Genomic DNA, 20564 nt, shown 5'->3' on the forward strand with positions numbered 1-20564 from the left:
AGGTGACGGTCATGTCGTAGGAAATAATATTTTCTCGGGGACGTTTTTCGTGAAGCCCATTCCAGTTGTACCGTGGTCTTCAATGATAACTTATCCAGCAGTAAACAGGATAAGGCGCACCTACAATCCTTTGCCGGTGCTACCAAGTACGTACATGTACCACTTCCATCATTGATCATCTATGGTTTCGAGAACTCCAGCACTTGTACCATTCGCTTTCTAAGCGTTAGGTATAAATTCTACCTCGAATAGACTAGGATATGTGCAGTTGCTGGCACCACATCAACACGGGGTTTCGCATGTTTGAATCACTGGTCCATTACGGTATACCGTGTTGGTATAGGTGAGGGCTATGTGTCATTTACACACTATCGATAGAGCGTCTGTCTGCTTGATGGCAGCAAATTACTGTCGAACAGCTGCACAATGTTTTTTTTTAGTTTTCTAAACGAGAAACCCAAGTTCCAAAACACACCCAAGGGATGGTTAACGTGCCTCTTAAAATGTGGGAATATCGGGCAGAAGTCTAGCATATCGTTCGTTTTTAAAACTCAGGAAATTTTCAGGTATCTCGAATGTCTAAACTATGGAATATCGGACGAAGATGATGATATTTGAAACAATACTTTTAAACTTATTAAGTATTATTTTTGAAAAAAGGTTTGCGGGTTGGTTTTAATGAAAGAGGACTGAGTGGTCAGTCCTCCATCGTAGGCGGATAATCGATGAACTGAAGACCCAAAAGCCTACACGTACTCGTCGACAATAACGTTTTCTTTCTTACTGGCTTACGGTTGTAGTGCTGAATTTTGTGCTATTGCGTGGAATCTATAGACATCCTCAGGGCCTTACAACCGACAACACTGCTTAACCAACGTCAACTGTCGGTCGATGATTCTGTATCTGACCCGCTTTTTTTTTTTTTGCTGCGAAGGTTCGTTTAGTAATGTTAGTGTGTCGGTTATGGTGACTCCTAAAAGAGCCGACTTTACCGTTTAAGGCTAACCTACTTGACAGTGCTTACAGCACCATGAGTAAACCTTTTTGAGAATAATAATACTCCGTTTTACGTGGTACTGTGCATTACACATGCTATTACCAAAATGCTTCAGTTTCCCGAAGTTATTTGCTTAACTAGGGATTTCGATAAGCAATCAAGCAGCAACCCAGCAGCAACCCGGATTCAGTTTGCGGCCCTCACCCTAAAATTCTTGACTGTTAGTCACTGCTCCATGCATTTTTTGAGCCGGGACAGCTTGCTTTCTTGTTAGCAGTTGTAATGTGCTAATAATTTAACATGAAAGTCGCAACAGTTAAGTATTCCGACAAACCACAATCTTAAATACATCATCCAAACTGGATTGCGGCTTTTACCATTCGATCCCAAATACCTCCAACGCGCTGAGCCAGCCCACCGCACGAGTTCTTGGGCAAGCAATCACTTCCTAATTTACCCCTCTCGACCCAAGTCTCCACATCCATGTCGATTCTTGCTCTTTTCTCCGCTCTTGCCGGCGTGATTGCCACTGCGGAAGGTGCTTGCACCGGGCCGAACACGCGCACTATGCCCCCTCCCGGTGCCATCGTCGTTGATGCCACGGGTGTCTACAATGGCAGTTTCAAAACCGTGTCAGAAGGGGTGACCAAGCTGTCCACCTCGACGGGAGACCACACGCTCTTCTTGATGCCAGGCACATATAAGGAGAAGGTCATTATCCCGCAGCTCAAGGGCAAACTAATTGTACAGGGTTATACGTGTGATACGACTTCGTACGCGTCGAACCAGGTCACTATCACCCACGCCATGGCGCAAAGGGATGTCCCTGCTAGCATCACCAAAAACCGCAACGATTACACCACCACGCTGCTGCTCAAGTCAAGCAATGTGAAAGTGTACAACCTCAACGTTGCCAATACGGCTGGAAACGTTGGTCAGGCTATTGCGATGAAGGTCGATGGTGCTAACTACGGAATTTACGCTTGCAAGATCACGGGCTACCAAGACACTCTGTACGCGAACAATGGTCCTGCGCTCTTCGCCAAGTCGTACATCAGCGGAGCCATCGACTTCGTTTTTGGTCTGTACGCGAAAGCCTGGTTCGAGTCCTGCGATATTGAGTCCGTGGGGTACGGATGTGTCACTGCTAACGGCCGCACCGATAACTCGAACCCGTCCGAGTACGTGTTCAACAACGTCCGTGTGTTCGGTTCGAAACCTGAACAAGCCTTCCTAGGCCGTCCGTGGCGCCCGTATGCTCGTGTCGTTTTCCAGAACAGTGATCTCAGCGATGTTATTAACCCAGAAGGGTGGCAGAAATGGAATGGTGACAACAATACAGCCAACGTCTACTTCAAGGAGTACAAGAACAGAGGAGCCGGAGCGGCGACCAACAAGCGTGTAGCTTTCAGCGGAACGCTGCAGAGCCCTGTGACCATAACGGAAATCCTTGGTAGTGACTTCAACTCCGCCTGGTGGGTCGACAAGTCGTTCATGTAAGCCGGTAGAAATATACTTGCTTTTTTTCACTGGCAGCGATGTCTTAAGATCCTTCGAGCTGAACAAATACACGATTCCTTAACACCGTCATCAATCCGGCGACGCCACAAATTTGGCATTAGTCTTGATCTAGTTTGAGCCTCCAGTTCATTCGAACGTCTCAATGGTTCTGTTAACAACTTCAACTTTGATTTTCTTTAAAAAAAAAATAGTCAAAGTTGAAGAAGAGTGATGGTCACTTCGCCGATTCCATTGCCATTCCGCGCGCACAAGAGCAATGGAAGCCCGGGAAGAACGTTTCCTTTCTCCCGGGGAGGGCGTGATGAAGTACGAAGACGACTTTAAGCGTTGGTTGGACGCTAGAGGTGTCAGTGTCTACTCATTTGGCAAATACCGCAGAACGACCCTGAAGAGGAGCGGCGCTATCGACAGTGCTACTCTTACAGCCGTGTTCGACAGTACATGAGAATTCGAGATAAACAAAAGCCACGTACACGGATCAGAAGCCCAAGTCCAGGCAGGTTTTACTGTAGCCCAAGCAAAAGGACCCAGTACGACGCACGTTGCGACGCAACGAGACGCGCTTACAAGGACTATTGCTATGGTCCACGTGAACACGAGTCCGCGAGATCTCCTGCCTAATCACTTCCGTCTCAACAACTTCAAACGTCGAGATTGTACACACACGGAGTCTGTAGTCAAAGGCTCACCTAGTTGTACACTACATTCGCCTCTCTGAGCAGATCGTAGTCCATGAAACTGCGATCAATGACGTTCTCGAGCATGTTGCGAATATCAACGATATCAGCGAGGAGGAAGTTGCTGAGCTTATCGGCCAGGTCGAAGAGGCTATCTTGACAATTAACGAGGTGGAGATGCAGCGAGATAAGGCGCTGGCTGATGTATTGGTTCACAAGTGGAGTGGTAAAGAAGCTGAATTAAACGAAAGACAGCCCCAAGTACTTGCTGAAGTGCCAACGCCCGAAGCTGGATGTCATCAAAAACTTGCATTGCTCTATGGGGAGCTACTGCGAAATGATAAAGAGATCCGAGCCTTACAGTCGAAGCTGAAAACCTGGCTTGATGCGGTGAACGGCAAACTCACGACGCACAATGCACAGATTGACGGTGTTGCTAGTCTAGTGCGCGATCCTCCGACTCAGCTAGCCAGAGAAGAACAAGTGAAGAGTCAATGCGAAGCTCTAACTGATGAGATGCGACCCTATCTTCGTCAGAGCGTCATGAAGATCTAGCTCAACCAGTTCGAGTTAGTACACAGAATTTGGATTCTTCCGTAGAAACTGATCCTCCACTTAGCATTTTGAGCAACTTACCTGTTGATCCCTTCAAATTTTACCATTGCAGATTGTTTACTTCGGAGGAGATCGTAGTTGGAGTAAGCTGATGTGAACAAATACGAGGGCCAAATCGCGAGCGGGTACGGGCGTTGGAGCCCAAAGATGGTGTGGAAGCTGGTCCTTACGCCAAAAAATGGCCATGTCGAAGCCACTCTAATTGTTCGAGAAGTTCGGGGAGCACAACTTAAGGCAGATGACAGATGAATTTAACATGAGGTTTGGTGCACCCAGAAGCGACATTCATGCAACTGGAGAATCACGAGCTGATAAAAGATGCGCAGTGGAACGAATATTGTACCAATATTCATGCATTTCTGGAAGACAAATGACAGCAGCAGTAGGTTGGTCTTAGTCATATTGGCAAAAGATTTATTAGTGTGTAAGTTACAGGGCAACGCCGAAGAGGTACCTTCAAAATGGAGCAAAACAAATGCATCTTGAAGTTGCCGAGGAGTGATGTAAATTTTGCCGGTCGCCAGGTACTTAGAATCGAAAGCACACTCAAGTATTTGTAGTCGTGCTACCAATGGGAAATCTGCTCACATGTTCTCCATCTACGGACGTGGAGACTCTCTCCATGCCTCAGAAGCAACCTGCCGCGCAACCAGAGGAAGAACCATCTCGAAATCGTGACGGTGACGTCAATTTGCCGTCATTATCTGAGCGAGTTAAACGGGACACAGCCGTACAAGCAAGCAGGTCACGCTGCGTTGAGAAAGCTGCAGAGCTTGGATTCATCTCAACGCGGTCTGGGTGATGATCGCCGAAGTTCGAAAAGAAGTGCTTCGGAGGATCTTTCACAAGACGACCACGAGCGAAGTGTAAAATGCCCGCGGATTGATTCCGGTGGTGATGCAGACTCGCCAAAAGATTCTCCTCTCGAAAGCCTGTATGACACAACTGAGCTACCGCAAAACGTGCGCGTATGAACGCAGAAGTTAGTTCAGAAAGTGAACCAGCAGCAAGTTCGAGTGGATAAACTCGAGAAAGAAGTGAAAAGGCTACGCAACCAGACTGGAGACGACTCACGTAGCTTTACATGTACTACCAGCCCCGCAGTTCCAAGCTCAAGTGGATATCTCACACAATATGACGGCATACATGTACGCGGCGAAGAAACCGATGAAAATCGAGTTGAATTCTCGCAAATTACCGGTGATCCGAACGGAGAACAGGCGGTAGTTGAAAGCCAACCAACTGAGGACAACAGCCACAGGTATATTGTGGAAGACATTGCTAGCAAAACAATTATTTTCGAGGTTGAAAACCAGCAGAGCAATGCAGAAATTCTCCTTGCGGCAACTGAAATACATGTGAAGGCGATTGAATTTACCTGGCGTTTTGGCAAGGGTCCGATCGACGACTACACACGGTTGGTCGAGTAAATTTCTCTGAATGAATTGGCGGTCGAGGACTCGATGAACACGATAAAAGCATGGCAACGACGGATAGTACCGAGGCGACGGAGCAGCTTCAAGATATTAAAGAGTTGATGGGGTCTATTAAGAAGGAGAAGACTCGCCGCGACGCTAAACTAGCGGTGATTTTTGCGCAACAGTGGAAAGGGAGGCAAACACTGATTTCATCGTCGAGCAGTAGACGAACTTGGGGGCCACGCTCACGAAGAGCGGAATAGTTGTATTGATCGACGACGGCCATAGCTTAGAGCTGTGGCTCGCCCTGTGGTGGGTTGTGGTGGGTTTCTGGAAAATCAAAGACTGGCTAGACTACACCGGGATTCATCCTTCTGCTGCTTGATGTTGTCCACTCGTTTCTCTCCTCTGAAAACAGGTTTTCCTTTCACTATCACGCTGCGGAAAAACATACCATATCCTTCTGCAACAGTCTTCTGGAACAGATTTTTCAAACGTTCCCCACGGCAGATTAGTGGAGAAGTTCGGAAAGCTCGAACGAAGTGGAGAAGAAGTGGTGGCATTGCAAGAGAAGCTGGAGAGCCGACTGCGCTGTCTGGATACTGAAGACACGGACAGGGATGAAGAATTCCAGGAACTGCTGGAGGTATCCTACACGATGGAAGCTGCATTATCTGCCCGATCGTTACTGGAGCGCCAGTGGCAAGACTTTTGTGTTAAGGTGCTGCAGATGGACGCTGGAATCCGTGATCTAACCACGATTTTACTCAACGACGAAGAAATCCTAGCGACGATGACGAAGTAGAACGCTCTAGCCAATAACGTTCGGGAGCTGCTTGTGTTTTCGAGAATATTAACGAGCGAAAGGCTGCGTTGCGTAACTCTTTGGAAATTGAGTTAAACTACTTGTCCCTTGATCAGGTCACAACAGCTACGATACTTTCACAGTTATGATCAAGGTCGAATCAGTTGCACGCTCGGCTAAACTTGAGCCGGAAGATAAAGGTTATCGTGGTACTTTATTTCTTCGAGTTGGTCATTAAACCTGTCGGTGCACGATGAAGGGAGACAGCGTAATTCAAATCAAATAGCTACTGTTTGTCTTCGCCGCCACTCGTTCGAAGAGCACTTCTCTTAGAGCAGGCCGAGCAGATGCATTGCTATTGTCTGCAGTCGGCATTTCCAACGTTTTCCGTCCGCAAAATTGTGCACCACATGAAGTTCGCCCACGATAACGAATGAGCCCATTATTATAATGGGCAGGCATCGAAGGTGCTTACAATTGCTCTTGCTCGAGGTGAAGCTCCTGTGTATCCAAGGTGCTCATATCCCATGCCAGCTGGACTCGAGCAGGAAATCCAATCCTGGAAGTACATCTACCATCAATTACATCGTCTTTTGCAGTGTGTTACTCTGATAAACAAGACCAAAAGGCACATGCTGCTGGGGGAAAGGAGTGCTGGTGCTTTTTGCATCACTACTTCTCCACGTTGACCAGTACCTCAGCTTCCATTGCGTCAACCAAGTTTCGTTGGTATCGCGAATATCACCGGCTCCTTGAATGTGTACAGTGTACACTACATACGCGTAAGCGACGAGCCCATGGGATGGCCGATCATCGATCAGATTTCCTTGGATGGACATCACCGATGTACATGGCGCTAGGACACAAGTCACAGTTCCATTTTCTCTATCGGTCGAGTAAATCGGCGTGCGTCGTCTTCTGCTTCAACGTGCAGTCACGATGCGTACCAAGCGGCTCTTCTCGACTTGGTCTCTGGTGGTGCTGCTGGCTGCGATTGCGAGCCGTGACGTAGTTTCTGACTGCGACGAGTCGAGTCACAGCGTACGAGGACATGCAGCCAAGCAAGCGCGGGTTGCGACTGAAGTAGCATCCGAGACTTTCACGCCAAGTACAGCAGACAGTGTCGAGGAAGGAAGTGTTTTCAGTGCTTCGAGCTCATACGGGATCGCTTCTTCTATTGAATTTCCTACTGCAACAACTGCGACGCCAACCATCGAATCGGTGGGCACAGAGCAACCGGTGACAACTACACAACCTCCGACAGAGACAGCTATCTCAACACCAACAACCACAACACCGACCACGCTTGAACCAGCTGCTCCAATTGAACCTAGCTCCTCTCAGTCGGAAGAGCCCATCGCTTCGGCTTCGGATACGATGCAGGCAACCACTGTAACAAGCGCCCCTTTAATTGTAACAAGCTCCAGCTTCGAATCCAGCAGTTCAGGCAGCTTCTCGACGTCTAGCGACAGTGAAACTTCTGAGATCAACAGTAGTGATGACTCGGAGGAGGACGAGGCTTCCATCGCTAAACCAGGTTCAGACTCATCGACGTTCCAGTCTGTCGCTAGCGTTGAATGCAGCGAGAAGGAAGTGGATAACATCTACACTTTGTATTCGAACTGCCGCTCCGCCTTCGACTTGTGTGTGTCAGCGTCGAATTACCAGATCTTCCCGTTCCAGGGTAAGCATCCGACTCAAACGCAGGTCCAGTACATGGCGGAGTCTGATGCCTGTGTTGCTGTATTTATCGTCGTGATCCAATCCAATTTCTCGGCCTGTACAATCGGTGGGATGCCTCTGGTTAGTGCCGTCGAAACCTTACTGAAGATCAGTGTGGATCTAGAGCAAAGTATCGAGGATGAAGCTCCTTCCGCCGACGAATTCCAGGAGCTTGTGGCTTGGCGGTATGCAGTTGATCTCGCAAAAGCTGCGGGTGTACCTTATGACGGCAGTTCAAAGCTTTATGCCGAGTTTGAGACCAACATAGATACTGCACTCAAGAACACCACGATCCGCGTAAATGAGGACCTATCGGTGGACGTTCACCTGTCGGATGGAACGTATGAGACTTTTGAGGATGCAATCGATCTCATTGTGACAGACGCCAGTGCTGCTGACTTGGGTCCTGGATACGTGGTCGCCAGTAGTGCTACCGGCCCATCGTCATCTTCTAGCAGCACAACGGGAGTCGTCATTGAGTCGTCGGTCGCTACAGCGCGCTGCGCCCCTACTCTATGGAGTCTACATGTTGTAGTCGCTGTAGTCGTATCCACCGTGTTTGCTGGACGAATAACATGAAACACAACGTAAAATTTATTATCACAACTGTGATCCGACGTTGCCATACTCACAAACGCAAGGTGCAACGTATTCGCTGACTGCCAGCCAACCGTTGTCTAGATGAAGTGGATGACGGCGAGCCTCGACTTTACCGGAGATCAACGCGATACATGTACGTCGAACTGCATCGGGCAATAAGATCGATAGATGAAGCTGGTGAAGAGAGATTGAACTCGAGCCAATGCAAGAGAGTTATTGGGAGCCAAGTGAGCTGAAAGGTCTGCGTATTGGGAAATGAGATCGAACTACAATGCTCGGCAGTGTCGAGGCCATCGTGGTGGTCTCACATGTGAACCAACGGCTTCAATTTGGCAAGAGAAAGGTATTCTCTTCACTCTCCAATATTTGATATTATGGCTTTAATTGGAATCCAACGAAAGCATATAGTTTTCGTACAAATGATTTCCTTACCTCATAAACCTGTCATCCTATATAGCAAACAATTACATGTTTCCAGGTTGTTCCGACTTGATTCTGAATTCTTTGGTCAAATGTCAAGTCATGACGCAGTCGCTGGTCAATACAGATCACCTCCATGTCTCTGTGACTCACCCTCTCTGGTCGGTGCTCTGGTCTTCCCAGGCTCAATTCCTAATTTTCCGACGCCTATCGCAAAGCTCTGTTTTCGGTGGCACCACACACGCATTCTTCGAGTGTCAAAAGCTCTCAATCATGACAGTTGCGTCGGTTTTCACGCTGCTGTTGGCGTTCCTAGTCGTCCAAGTCAGCGCTTCGGGGTCTGGATCACTTGACGACTCTGTGGAATTTCAGACCGAAATGACCACTTCACCCTCTGCTTCGTCTACTTCGTCGTCGAGCTCAACAGAGGTGACTTTAGCGCCGATTAACACGCCCTCATCCACTTCCACCACCTTCCAGCTCGTAGACAACGTTGACTGTAACAGCACCGTATCCAGTATGATCTACGTCATCTACAACAAGAACCGCGCGCTCTTTGACTTGTGCGTGTCGGACGCGCAGTACCAGATATTCCCTTTCCTCGGGACGGAACCCTCGGCTGCTCAGGTGCAGTCAATGGCGACGTCCACGTCCTGCGACGTCGTCTTCACTGGTGTTCTACTTGCGGATTTCCCGCAGTGTACGATATCTGGATTCCCGTTGAAGGCGGCGGTGGAGACTCTGCTTAAGATCCACGTGGATATAACATACGGATACGCTCCATCGCCCAGTGCTGATCGGTTCCAGGAGATGATGTCCTGGCGTCGATATGTTAATCTCGCCAAGGAAGCTGATGTGCCTTATGATTCGGGCTCGGAATTATATGCGGAATATGAGGAGAACCTGAACGTTGCACGCAGTAACAGCTCTATTCGCGTGCTGTCGAACTACCAGATCGAGTACAAACTGGCTAGCGGTTCATGGTATGACGCCGATGGTGACGACTTTGCTACAATTGGAAGCGGTAGTGAGGGAGATACAGTAGGTAAGGTCTCTACTGGCGATGGTAACTCCGAAGCGAGCGACAGTGAGGCTAGTAACGTCGAGGAGAACTCAAGCGCAGCACTGTCCGCGGTCAATGGAATTGTTGTCACTGCTGCAAGCTTGCTTCTCGGCACGCTACTCGTGACAGCGTAGGTACTTCTTGAATTTCTATTATTTTCAATTTTATTCCATCATCGTCGTGGACTTGTGATTCCTACCCTTCACCACACGATCTTCTTATCCGATTGATTTTTACTGCGCTAAGCAGGTTGGTGTTGACGTAATTTGCACATGGCAGCATTGTTATTGTGGCCATTGATGCAGGACAAACAGGTCCTGATCCATCTGCTGTAACCAGTCTTGTCGAGCTGTTAATCGACGACAATATGGTCAAGACTTGACTGCAACTGGTGGCCGGTTCAATCACCGAGCGTGTCAGTTGTGCTTTTTCGGACTGCTAGCAACGATGAACGTTGTACACTCGACGCTGGTCGTGCTTTTGTTAACGCTGTTCGCTGTTGAAACAGTCGCCCAAGGCCCGCCTCGTGCAGTGTTCGAGCCTGCCCCCATTGCAAAAGCCTCGCCAGATTCTCCAGTATTTACGTTCGTCAACAGCTCCGAGTGCTACCCTAAAACCGTTGCGACGATCTACAAACTCTACGAGCGCAATGCAATGGTATTCCAGACGTGTGCTACCGATTCCAAGTACCAGTTATTTCCATTCGACGGAACCTACCCAACCTCAGAACAAATAGGATATATGGCTCGCTCACTCGCTTGCCGCGCGCTTTTCAGCTCAGCATTGCTCGCGGGTATCCCGGAGTGCAACATGGGCGGCTCTCCACTCCGTGCTGCAAGTGAGACCCTGCTCAAGATCATAGTCGACGTTAGAAACTACCCAATGTCCCCTGCGGTAATTCCAAGCACTCCAAGATTCGTGGATTTGGTGTACTGGCGACGTGATGTCAACCTCGCTGAAGCTGCAGGGCTCCCCAGTGATTCTAAGTCAGAATTGTATTCGGAATACGCCAGCAACTTGTACACAGTGGCGACGGATGGTTTGGTGCGTCTGACGACGGACTTGAAGGTGGAATACCGACCCGACGTGGACACCGCGTTCAGCCAAGAGATGATCATGGCAGTCCCGGAGTTGCCGATTCTGCGTGGCTCCGGTAGTATTAGTGGGAGCGTCGGCTCAGCTTCAGCAGCTACGTCCAACGATACCATTGTGGTAGAGAACCCCGATACCGTACCGGGCATTCCACCGGCTGAAGCAAGAGCTAGCAGCGCTGGGTCCTCGAGTTGGAAAAAGCCTCAATCGGTTTTCTTGGCAGCTGTGATGATCTTCGTGCTTGCATAGCGTCGAGTAGCATACCCACAGTTTGGTGGTATATTGCAGTAGGTGTTGTGAAATGGAGTTGTAGTAGCGTGGTCTGCGTCAATGGGAACGTAAAGATCGTTGTTTGTATCTTCAAAGATTTTTTTTTTCAGCGATAAGCTCGCTCACGTGTATTAAACGGGTAGCTATGGTGTCCTTATCCGAAGGCATGGTATCTCCGTAATGCTCCTTGTCACCATTTGCGATTGGGACTAATAACAGAGAGTTACATCGCAGTTGCTCGTTGGTAGAGAGGCTTTCCAGTTGTTTGGAATCCACCGGCAGGCTTATGGATAGTAACAAGTGAAGCTTCTTTTTCGCGGTGCCATTTGAGATTTTACTACCGAGATCACGGCATCGCTTCCAGTCGTACAACTTCAACGTGATGAGTGTCTTTCACGCCATGTTGCGCGTATTCCTCGTCGTACTTCATGTTTCCTGCGTAAGTGCTCAAGAAACTCAAAATGCAACATTCGTGCTGGCCCCAATCGCATCTGCGGCCCCACAGTCCGCTACGTTCGCCCTGGTAGACGACAAAAGCTGTGACACCTCGGTGGTCACGATCGTCTACGAGCTCTACGCGAAAAACACCATGGTATTCCAAACGTGTGTGTCTGAGGGTCAGTACAAGATCTTTCCGTTCTCCGGTAAACACCCGACGCAACAGCAAATTGGTGCTATGTCCCGCTCGCTCGCTTGCCGTGCTATCTTCACCTCAATAATCCTTGCTGGTATACCGGAGTGTGAGCTGTCTAACCTTCCCATCCGTTCCGCTGCCGAGACTTTACTGAAGATTGGTGTCGATATCGACAAGTATCCCAACTCAAACAACGTCGTTGCGTCCACGGATCAATTCATCGAGATGATGCACTGGCGTCGCGACGTGAACCTCGCCCACGCTGCAGGTCTTCCTTGTGATTCGGAATCGAAGCTTTATGCTGAGTATACCAGCAATTTGTACACAATCACTACCAACGGGTTGGTCCGCTTGGCGGCAGACAAGGAAGTCCAATACCGTTCCACGACAGCCGGATCATTTAGCCAGGAACAAATCGTCACAATGCCCAATATGCCTGAGCTACGCGATTCCGGCAGTGGCAAGGTCATGACTGAATACACAGCGGAAGCTACGGTAAGGCCGCTGTTGGCTTCGTCTACTTCGTCAGGTGCTGTTGTGACCCACGCAGAGCTAAAGTCGGACGGTAAAGAAAATTCTGGAGCTCTTGAAACCGAGAAAACTTCCACCTCCGATGCTGCTTCGACTAGTGCCTCGATTCAACTCAATTGGAGTCATTCTCTAATGATCACCGTAACGGTCTTAGCAATGCTACAGTAGTTGCATAACGTATCGTAATGCATTTTCGTTGCAGTTGAAAACGTGAATACTTCGCTGTTAACCGACTCAAATGACACCGAAAGATACGAGGTAGTACATCGAAATTCTCTGATCGCGGTAAGCAAAAAGCCGTGATCTGAACGAACAGCATAACGTTGCTGCGCAGTCTGTTTGACGAGTTGTGTCCCCCCATACTGCGTGTGCAACAAATTGCATTTTTCCGGCTTCTCAGAATCAGCGCTATGCTATTCTCTAGGAAACTTTACCGGCTCTTCAAATGTACTTCACCGTGAAGTTCACGCAGTCCTCAAGTCAACTTGTTTGACAAGTGATCTGCCCTCGATTCCCGACCCGGAAGTTCCCATGGATACACTATCCTGTGGAATAAAATGGTTGAGCGGCTCGACTTTACTCCGTGCAACCAAGCGGTCCCATCTGAATCACCTTTCCAGGACCGAAATTGTGCTTTGCGTTTGTCTCCACTCGCGAAATTTCGCTTCTAGCGGCGGCAATGCGTTCTTCAGCGCTCGCGCTGTTGGTGACGGCGTTGGGACTGGTATGTACTCTCGTGAAGGGAGCTGATACCAAGGTGTCCACTACCGGACAATCGAGAACTTTACAGGAGTTGAAGAATATCAACAAGGCAGCGGTGGGGTCCAAGACTTTCGCCTTGGTCGACAGCTACGACTGCGACAGCAGCATGGTGACGACTGTGAGGAAGTTCTTCAAGGCCAATGACGCCACGTTCGACACGTGCGTCGCCGACAGCAACTACCAGCTATATCCGTACACAGGTATCATACCGGACGCGACTATCGTGACGGGACTGGTGAATTCCAACGCCTGTATGGGCATCATCACCGCCGTCGTGCTGCTCAACATGCCTCCGTGTATTCTCGACGACTTGGCAATGCGAGCTGCGTGCGAGACGATCCTATATTACTCGGTGGCGTTGCGGCACGGCGTCGACGCCCCGACGGCTGCAAAGTTCGACGAGCTCATGACCTGGCGACGGAACGTGAATTTCGCCAAAGCGGCGGGCAAACCGTACGACGGCAAGTCCAAGACGTACTCTGCGTTCACGAAATATATGGGCAAGGCGATCACCACCAGTAAAGTCACGGTCATGGACAACTTTACTGTGATCTTAGACACCGAGGAGGCGGATTCTATCGAGATGAAGGACGGGAAACAGCCTTCCTTCGTCTCCACCAACTCGTCCATGGACTTCTTCGTCGGCCGGGTCTCTGCAGCCGAGAACGGCGTCGACGATGCGCCCGTAACTACAGCGTCCAAGACAGTGACTACGGTGCATTCTTCAGACGCTATGACTATGACGATACCATTCACGTCATTAGCAATGATGGTACTAGCAACTACATATACCAGCTGGCGTTAATTATGAAAGACATAACATGTTCATACATGTAAACAAAAAATGCAAACTCTATTCCTTAGAACTTAGCCTTGCGCTTCAAGCTCAGCTCCTTCTTGGCTTGTTTGCGGTCCTCCTTAGACAGCACAAGCGGCGCAATGGCCGTACCAGCGTGCTTCATGATCTTGGGAGCCGTCAACACGTTCGTCACCTGTGAAGTGTTCCAGTCGCTACCCAGAGGGTTACGCATCGCAGCCTCGTACTCTTCACGAGATGTGAAGGGGTACGGCACGTCCTTGACCGTATATTTGGCCGCCTTCTTGTCCTTCTTCTCGTTGATCAGTACTCGTTCAAGACGAGCATCCTTACGACCGGCCAGAGCTTTCTGTTTCGCCTCACGAGCGATTTCCTTGGCTTGTTGTTCACGCGCAATCTGGCGCTTGGACACACGAACGCCATCGCCAGCCCAGCTGCCCCATCCAGACATTCCCACGAGCTTGGCGATCTCTGCGCCCTTCTTGGCATCAGCATCCTGACTCGCCAGCCGATCCTTCTCCACAGCAAGCTCATCCTCCTCGTCGGCCACAAACTCGAACGCACGACGTACGAGCTCGTCCTGGTCGGTAGATTTAGCATTTTTCTTGGCTTTTTTCTTCTTCTTACCAGTTGAAGTCTCAGGTTCTTTAGTCTCGGTCTTGGATTGGTCCAGTTTCCGCTTCTTGCTGTTCTTTGAGTTGGTAAGAGTAGCGATAGCTGAGTCTTTACTTGGTTCCTTCGTGTCTTGAGCGAGAGACTCAATTGCAGCAGCAACGTCCGCCTGTGCACCCTTGTTCAGGTTCTTCTTCTTGTTCCTCTTGTTGCGTTTACTCTTGATAGCTGTACTCGACAGCCACGGGTTCTCTTCGCCCTCTGCAGACTCCATGTCAGCGTCTTCAGTGTCAGTCTTTGCTTGCGTCTCAACAGCCTTCTCCTTAGCACCAAGCTCCAGTTCCTTGCTCTGTTTCTTGTCATTCGTCAGCTTAACGCCACTGCCTCCCTCTCCAAGGTCAATAGAAATCGCACCCGAAGCACGAGCCGATACACCACCACTCATACTCACGTTAGCCGTCTGAAGCGCACCCGAAAGAGCACGATCCACCGCAGTCTTGTCCTGTTCTGTGACCACCACCTTCTTCTTTGTCTTCTTGCTTTTCTTCTCAGCCTCGTCACTTGAGCTGAGATAATCCTCCCCGTCCGACAACACACGGTCTCCATCAGCACCTTCACCTGTACGGATCTCACGCAGGAGCTTCTCTGCTTCCACACGCGCCTTCTCTCTCTGCTTCTCCGCTGCACGTTGCATGAATTTCATGCCCTGTAGACCGCGTTTCTTGCCTGCTTCAGCAGAGTCCTCGTCGATCTCCGTCACCAAAGCACTGGCCTGTTTCTCCAGCCGCTTCTGCAGTCTAGAAGCCGCATCGCCTTCCTCGTCGTCGTCGTCGTCATCCATATCGTCGTCACTGTCCACCGCGTTCATCTTACGCCGCAGTTCTTCACCACGACGAAGTTGGTCGGCGATCGCACTGCGCGTCGCGTCATCCGCCTGGATACCACGACGAAGCTGGTGCTTGACCCACTTGCTGGTGTTGCGATGCTTGAGTGTAAGACGCTCCTCAGCGCGCTTCTCAGCCAGTTCCTCGTCCAGCTTACGAGCCAATTCCGGGTCCAGCGCTCGCAGTTCCTCCTTCTGCTTGGCCACCGCCTTCTTGTCCTGCGCATTGCGGATCTTGTGGTAGAGTTTGCTCTTAATTTTCTTGACACGTTTCTTCTTTTGCTCCTCATAAAACAACAGCGAGCGCAGCTTGGCCAGCTCCTTCTGTCGCGCAGCCACTTCCTCGGTCGATACACGCTTACGAGCCAGCTCTTCTTCCTCGTCTTGAGCCAATTTCTTGTCACTCAAGTCTCCAGCCTGTAGCAAGGCTGCCACGCTCTTCTCCAAGTCGGTTTGGGCCACAAACTTGCTGGCTAAAGCAGCTGGCGTGAGCTTCTCGAGCTTCGGAGCCTGTATACGGAGATCCAGCGTCTCCTTGTTCCTGTTACGACGCACCACGGGCTCAAAAATGTCCACTTCCTTGCTCTTCTCTGAGTATGCGAGTTTGCGTTGAGCCCGGGCATCGTGTACAGGTTCTCTATTGGCCTGAAGCGTCAGCGTCGTGCCGTCACCCTCCAGTTCACGAACTTGCTGCCTCACACGTCGCAGATCGAGTCCAGTCTTAGTTTTCTCGTCCGCTTCTTCCTCCTCTGCGCCCTCCGCTCCAGGCTTGAGTGTTTGAGCGCCCAAGAGACTGCCTAGAGTCAGTTCTCCTTCTGCGGATTCACTGGCGAATTGGGAGTCGATCTCTTCGAGCTTCTTCTTGCTCTTCTTCTCTACAAGAGAATCAACCATTTCTCCTAAGTTTTTGATCTTGTCTTCTTCATTTTCTTCATCGTCACTGGCAGTGGAGAGACGAGTAGCTGGTGTTGTGCCTAAAAGGTCCGAGAGGAGGTCTCCTCCCTCTTCCTCGTCTTCTTCTTGCTCCTTCTCTTTCTTATTGAAGAACATTCCGTATTCAGCCTCATCATCACTGTTGAACGCCTCATCCTCGTCCACTTCCGAGTCTTCCTGGTCAAATGTGGGCTCCTCGTACTCAAACACTTCGTCCACATCGGCACGGGCGTTCATGGTGCGCTCCTCGTGCGCTGCCTGTTCCTCATCATCGCTGAAAACGTCCTTGGATGCACGAGATTTAGAGCCTTTGCGCTTGGTTGTGGGTTTGCTGGCAGTCGATGCGGCCTTCTTGCCCTTGCGTGCAGGAGCTCGGCGCGCCATGCCTGTCACTTTGGTCAGTGGCTCTTGGTGGTTGGTGACGGCTGAGCGGCACACTAAGTGCGAATGAAGGCAGACATGGATACATTATGTGAGCCACATGGGATTGCCAATAATGTACTTAAGTAGTCAACCTCTGGTGCATCTTTTCCCTAACAAGCTTACAGGCAAACTACCGTACAAGTAAATTGACGAGAGGGCAAGTCCGGGTGGAGATTTCGTCTTTTAGTCTACATTCCGTAAGTACCGAGGCTGTGTTTTTAAGGGGACGATGAATAGCTGCCTTGGAATTGCCGTTTTAAAGAGTTTCCTCTTTGCTTAAAAAGTATCTTAATCACAGTGGGCACAATAGGTAGGTAAGTGCCTCCATGATCGATTGAGCCTCTGAGCTTGTACTTTAAAAGAGAAGAAAGTGTATTCTCGTCAATGAACAAATATCTTCTTTTTGGTTTATGGGGTAATGTGGAAATGCAGCCGCCAACACTAAACGATTCTGCCGCCAATTGGTTGTCGCAATCAAGACATCTTGGCTTGCAGTTTTTGCTTACATGTACACGTATGCTTCGACATTGACTATCAGATCATCTTGCCGTTCGTCAAGGTGATGAGGTTCTTGCAGTGTACAATCTGTACCCAAACATGAAAGTGCTCGAGGTCCATATCCCAACTGAGTAAATGTTGTACATTAGTTTTTCTGCAGTACTGTATTGGTCTCTTGTACATAACGAGAGAACGAGGGGGAGAACGGAGGATTAAGCGTACCTATTGGTGTCGCCCCCTAGGAGTGAATGCTACAATGCAGGCAGTATTAGTGGTTTGCTGCGTGTTATCGTGTTTGTATCTCCGTGTGAAATCCATGGCTCTCTGTACTACATGTAGATTTAAGAGGCCATCGAGTCAACGTACAACCAACTTAATCTCGTCAATATCATCTCTGATTCCGCTGGGGTGTGCGTGTGGAAAACATGGTCCAGCTTTTTTATATCCGTTGGTTATATCGGACACAGGTCAAAGCTTACTTGGTGATGGTAAAGTACCTTTTCCAGGTGATACCGTATCACTCCGTCACTCACGATTGGCTGTCAGGAATTACCACTGTATTCTACGATTCTACCCTCATCGTCTCCTTGAGGTCCGTCACTTCCTTCATCGCTAGCCGGCTGTCTACTAGCGCAATTCCAGTCAGACATTTCCCTCAAACGCGCCAAAGCTTCATGGCTGTCATGGCGATATTACTCGTGGGTCTTCTTGTGTTGGTATTGCTTGTCCACCTCGTTGAAGCGACGACGTACGACATCATGGCTACCTACCTCGACACGAACTGCAGCAGCACCGAACCTTACATCGTGTACGCGAGACAAAACGGAGGATGTACCGACGGGGTTTGCTACACTTACTTGGTGGATAATCGCGCCTACGCAGTGGACGAGCGCGCGTCGACGGATTGCTCGGAAGAAGATTATTTGCGCGTGATGCGAGAATTTTATAACAACTCACCTTATATTATCCACGAATTGTACTCGGACGACGATTGCTCCACTTTTGAGTACGCAGTTGGCTTTCTAGCCACGAATACTTGTCTCGGAGGAAACCAATCCGCCGGTCTATACTACGAAAGCAGCTTAAATCCAGACGGATCAGCCACGGTGATCCCTTACTTTATCAACGCAGGATCGACAGAGACAATGGAGGGAGACAGCTCGTGCTCATCTGCCAGCGCTGGGGTCGTCGCCGCTGATAAGGAAGTTCTCGCCAACCACTCCTGTGTTCACTTGGGAGAGATCAGCTTGCTGTATGATTTCTTTACGACGGACTCGGCTAATACGGTGAGTTCGTATCGATGGTACAGCAGCAACGACCCAGACATATCGTCCCAGTCTGGGCTTGTTGGCAGTACCAGTAGCTACGACAGCTCCAGTGGATCAATCGCTACCGAGAACAGGAGCAGCAGTTTGAGTAGCGGTGCTTTGGCGGGTATCATCGTCGCAGCGGTTATTATTGTTATTGCCATTATATTCGCGATCTGCTTTTGCAAGCGTCGATCTCAAGCGATGCGTGCAGATGAACGATTTACGAGAACTACCAGCCCAATATCCCGTGATACAGTGAGTGGGCAACGAGGACTCTGGAACGACGAGGTCATCACTGCCAAGCGGATCCCTCGAAACAAGGTTAAAGTGAAAAAACTTCTGAGTCGCGGGGCGTTTGGAGAAGTGTACAGTGGAGTTTTCTACCAGCGACGAGTGGCAGTTAAAATGTTGCCATCTTCCACACGCACCAGTCTTCAGCATGTCAATGCGTTCCTCACTGAGGCCAAGATCACTGCCACGATGGATCACCCCCATATCGTGCCCTTTATAGGAGTTGCCTGGGATTCTCTCTCCGATTTATGTGTCGCCCTGGAATTCATGGAGGGTGGTGATCTCCGAGCTTTATTGAACAAGTATGAGGCTTCCAACCACCACGTTGGTTTTGACCGCCAAAAGACCGCCATAGCTCTCCATGTTTGCCATGCTCTGGCGTACTTGCACTCATTAGCATCTCCCATAATTCATCGAGACCTCAAGTCGAAAAATATACTGCTGAATGGAGCGATGGAGGCAAAATTGTCCGATTTCGGTATCTCGCGCCAACGACTGGATGAAACCATGACCGCAGGTGTTGGAACGTCGCTCTGGCTGGCACCCGAAGTGATGCTGGGCGGAAGGTATGACGAGAAGGCGGATATGTTTTCATTTGGGGTGGTGTTGTCGGAATTGGACGTTCACACGCTTCCATACGCTCAAGCACGGGAGTCTGAAGGGCGTGAACTAACGGACCCCAGTCTATTGCAGAGAGTGGCAACGGGGGAAATTCGCGTCGAGTTTTCGTATTTCAGTCCGCGGTCAATCGTGAACCTCGGCCATGCTTGTGTGTCCGTAGATCCTGGAGATAGACCCACCGCTGCGGAGGCATTGTACAGGCTCCAACTAGCTCTAGCCAAGGAGCTCGTGTAAGTAGTCCAGTGCCGAGCCACGGCCCGTGGTGCCTTCCTGCTGAATTCACTTTGGCGATGTACCGTCGTCGTTCCACTTTCATAGACGATCGACGATGGATTTTATCCAGTCTCCACGACTCGAATACAGAACTTTGTCTTATTATACCCTTTATTAGTTTATCGTTACATGAGGTGATTATTTACGGTTTCTATCCCGCTCTTGGTACTGTACAATTTTATTTCCATTTGAAACATATTAGAAAACGACGTGGGTGCATTTTGAAACCTAGTTAAAGCTGACTGTACGAATGCATGTGCATTTCTGTTGAATCTGCCTCGTCGATGGATTAATTTTCATGGCGCGGGGCGACAACAAATCCGTTCGCACCCCCCACTCAACGTGCATGACCAGTGCGCGAACAGCAGAAAGAGAGCGCCGTATGTTCCGATAGGAGCACCATCCGCTCGACGTCTCACTCTTGAATTCACTGTCTCCTTTGCGAACTCGTCTCAAAAGGTCACGGTACCATGCCTCGGTGGGCGTTAGCTATAGTAGCGCTATTAGCTGTTCAGACCTTCCAGACGTCCTTAGCGGCGACGTTATACAAAATTTCAGCGTCCTACCTCGGTGACCAATGTGATGGTACCCCCTACGCGGTGTACGCTTCCACTACGACTGACTGTACGGCCACAAAATGCTCCCCTGGCACTAGTAACATCAACGCTGACATGCAAACCATCGACTGCTCCACCGACTACATCCAGGTCATTCGCGACAAGTTTGGCAGTTCGCCATACATTATCGAACAGATGAATACGGACGAAACGTGCAAA

At 49.7% G+C, this 20564-nt stretch overlaps 11 protein-coding genes across 11 annotated transcripts; 10 read left to right on the forward strand and 1 right to left on the reverse strand.

Moving 5' to 3' along the window:
* Positions 1–1468: 1468 nt before the first annotated feature.
* Positions 1469–2497, forward strand: PPTG_10340 (hypothetical protein; the record flags this gene model as incomplete). The annotated part of the gene is made up of 1 exon (XM_008905014.1): positions 1469–2497. The coding sequence occupies exon 1, from the start codon at positions 1481–1483 to the stop codon at positions 2495–2497; it is 1017 nt and encodes a 338-aa protein (XP_008903262.1). The 5' UTR covers positions 1469–1480.
* A 277-nt stretch (positions 2498–2774) lies between these two features.
* On the forward strand, positions 2775–3750 carry PPTG_22586 (hypothetical protein; the record flags this gene model as incomplete). The annotated part of the gene is made up of 3 exons (XM_008905187.1): positions 2775–2955; positions 3031–3174; positions 3212–3750. 3 exons carry the CDS (start codon positions 2775–2777, stop codon positions 3748–3750), a joined length of 864 nt encoding a protein of 287 aa, XP_008903435.1.
* Positions 3751–4432: 682 nt separating this feature from the next.
* On the forward strand, positions 4433–5037 carry PPTG_22587 (hypothetical protein; the record flags this gene model as incomplete). The annotated part of the gene is made up of 2 exons (XM_008905188.1): positions 4433–4490; positions 4907–5037. 2 exons carry the CDS (start codon positions 4433–4435, stop codon positions 5035–5037), a joined length of 189 nt encoding a protein of 62 aa, XP_008903436.1.
* Positions 5038–5051: 14 nt separating this feature from the next.
* On the forward strand, positions 5052–6096 carry PPTG_10343 (hypothetical protein). Its single transcript, XM_008905015.1, has 2 exons — positions 5052–5395; positions 5701–6096. Exons 1-2 carry the CDS (start codon positions 5291–5293, stop codon positions 6031–6033), a joined length of 438 nt encoding a protein of 145 aa, XP_008903263.1. The 5' UTR covers positions 5052–5290; the 3' UTR covers positions 6034–6096.
* Positions 6097–6823: 727 nt separating this feature from the next.
* On the forward strand, positions 6824–8391 carry PPTG_10344 (hypothetical protein). The gene has a single exon (XM_008905016.1). It carries the CDS (start codon positions 6973–6975, stop codon positions 8332–8334), a length of 1362 nt encoding a protein of 453 aa, XP_008903264.1. The 5' UTR covers positions 6824–6972; the 3' UTR covers positions 8335–8391.
* A 480-nt stretch (positions 8392–8871) lies between these two features.
* Positions 8872–10065, forward strand: PPTG_10345 (hypothetical protein). Its single transcript, XM_008905017.1, has one exon. The coding sequence runs from the start codon at positions 8878–8880 to the stop codon at positions 9970–9972; it is 1095 nt and encodes a 364-aa protein (XP_008903265.1). The 5' UTR covers positions 8872–8877; the 3' UTR covers positions 9973–10065.
* A 220-nt stretch (positions 10066–10285) lies between these two features.
* Positions 10286–11179, forward strand: PPTG_10346 (hypothetical protein; the record flags this gene model as incomplete). The annotated part of the gene is made up of 1 exon (XM_008905018.1): positions 10286–11179. The coding sequence occupies one exon, from the start codon at positions 10286–10288 to the stop codon at positions 11177–11179; it is 894 nt and encodes a 297-aa protein (XP_008903266.1).
* Positions 11180–11536: 357 nt separating this feature from the next.
* On the forward strand, positions 11537–12580 carry PPTG_10347 (hypothetical protein). The gene has a single exon (XM_008905019.1). The coding sequence runs from the start codon at positions 11583–11585 to the stop codon at positions 12531–12533; it is 951 nt and encodes a 316-aa protein (XP_008903267.1). The 5' UTR covers positions 11537–11582; the 3' UTR covers positions 12534–12580.
* Positions 12581–12947: 367 nt separating this feature from the next.
* Positions 12948–14000, forward strand: PPTG_10348 (hypothetical protein). The gene has a single exon (XM_008905020.1). It carries the CDS (start codon positions 13045–13047, stop codon positions 13930–13932), a length of 888 nt encoding a protein of 295 aa, XP_008903268.1. The 5' UTR covers positions 12948–13044; the 3' UTR covers positions 13933–14000.
* On the reverse strand, positions 13916–16787 carry PPTG_10349 (hypothetical protein). The gene has a single exon (XM_008905021.1). The coding sequence runs from the start codon at positions 16754–16756 to the stop codon at positions 13988–13990; it is 2769 nt and encodes a 922-aa protein (XP_008903269.1). The 5' UTR covers positions 16757–16787; the 3' UTR covers positions 13916–13987.
* Positions 16788–17834: 1047 nt separating this feature from the next.
* On the forward strand, positions 17835–19881 carry PPTG_10350 (TKL protein kinase). The gene has a single exon (XM_008905022.1). It carries the CDS (start codon positions 17968–17970, stop codon positions 19747–19749), a length of 1782 nt encoding a protein of 593 aa, XP_008903270.1. The 5' UTR covers positions 17835–17967; the 3' UTR covers positions 19750–19881.
* Positions 19882–20564: the final 683 nt, after the last annotated feature.

Source organism: Phytophthora parasitica (genome assembly GCF_000247585.1).
Source record: "Phytophthora parasitica INRA-310 unplaced genomic scaffold supercont2.19, whole genome shotgun sequence".
NCBI lineage: Eukaryota > Oomycota > Peronosporomycetes > Peronosporales > Peronosporaceae > Phytophthora > Phytophthora nicotianae.

Bases quoted from the DNA above. Each gene is read 5' to 3' on its own strand.
- PPTG_10343 (XM_008905015.1), top strand. From the start codon at position 5,291: ATGGCAACGACGGATAGTACCGAGGCGACGGAGCAGCTTCAAGATATT. The intron at 5,396-5,700 runs GTGATTTTTGCG...CTTCTGCAACAG, and splicing joins GCCGCGACGCTAAACTAGCG to TCTTCTGGAACAGATTTTTC.
- PPTG_10344 (XM_008905016.1), top strand. From the start codon at position 6,973: ATGCGTACCAAGCGGCTCTTCTCGACTTGGTCTCTGGTGGTGCTGCTG.
- PPTG_10345 (XM_008905017.1), top strand. From the start codon at position 8,878: ATGACGCAGTCGCTGGTCAATACAGATCACCTCCATGTCTCTGTGACT.
- PPTG_10347 (XM_008905019.1), top strand. From the start codon at position 11,583: ATGAGTGTCTTTCACGCCATGTTGCGCGTATTCCTCGTCGTACTTCAT.
- PPTG_10348 (XM_008905020.1), top strand. From the start codon at position 13,045: ATGCGTTCTTCAGCGCTCGCGCTGTTGGTGACGGCGTTGGGACTGGTA.
- PPTG_10349 (XM_008905021.1), bottom strand. From the start codon at position 16,756: ATGGCGCGCCGAGCTCCTGCACGCAAGGGCAAGAAGGCCGCATCGACT.
- PPTG_10350 (XM_008905022.1), top strand. From the start codon at position 17,968: ATGGCTGTCATGGCGATATTACTCGTGGGTCTTCTTGTGTTGGTATTG.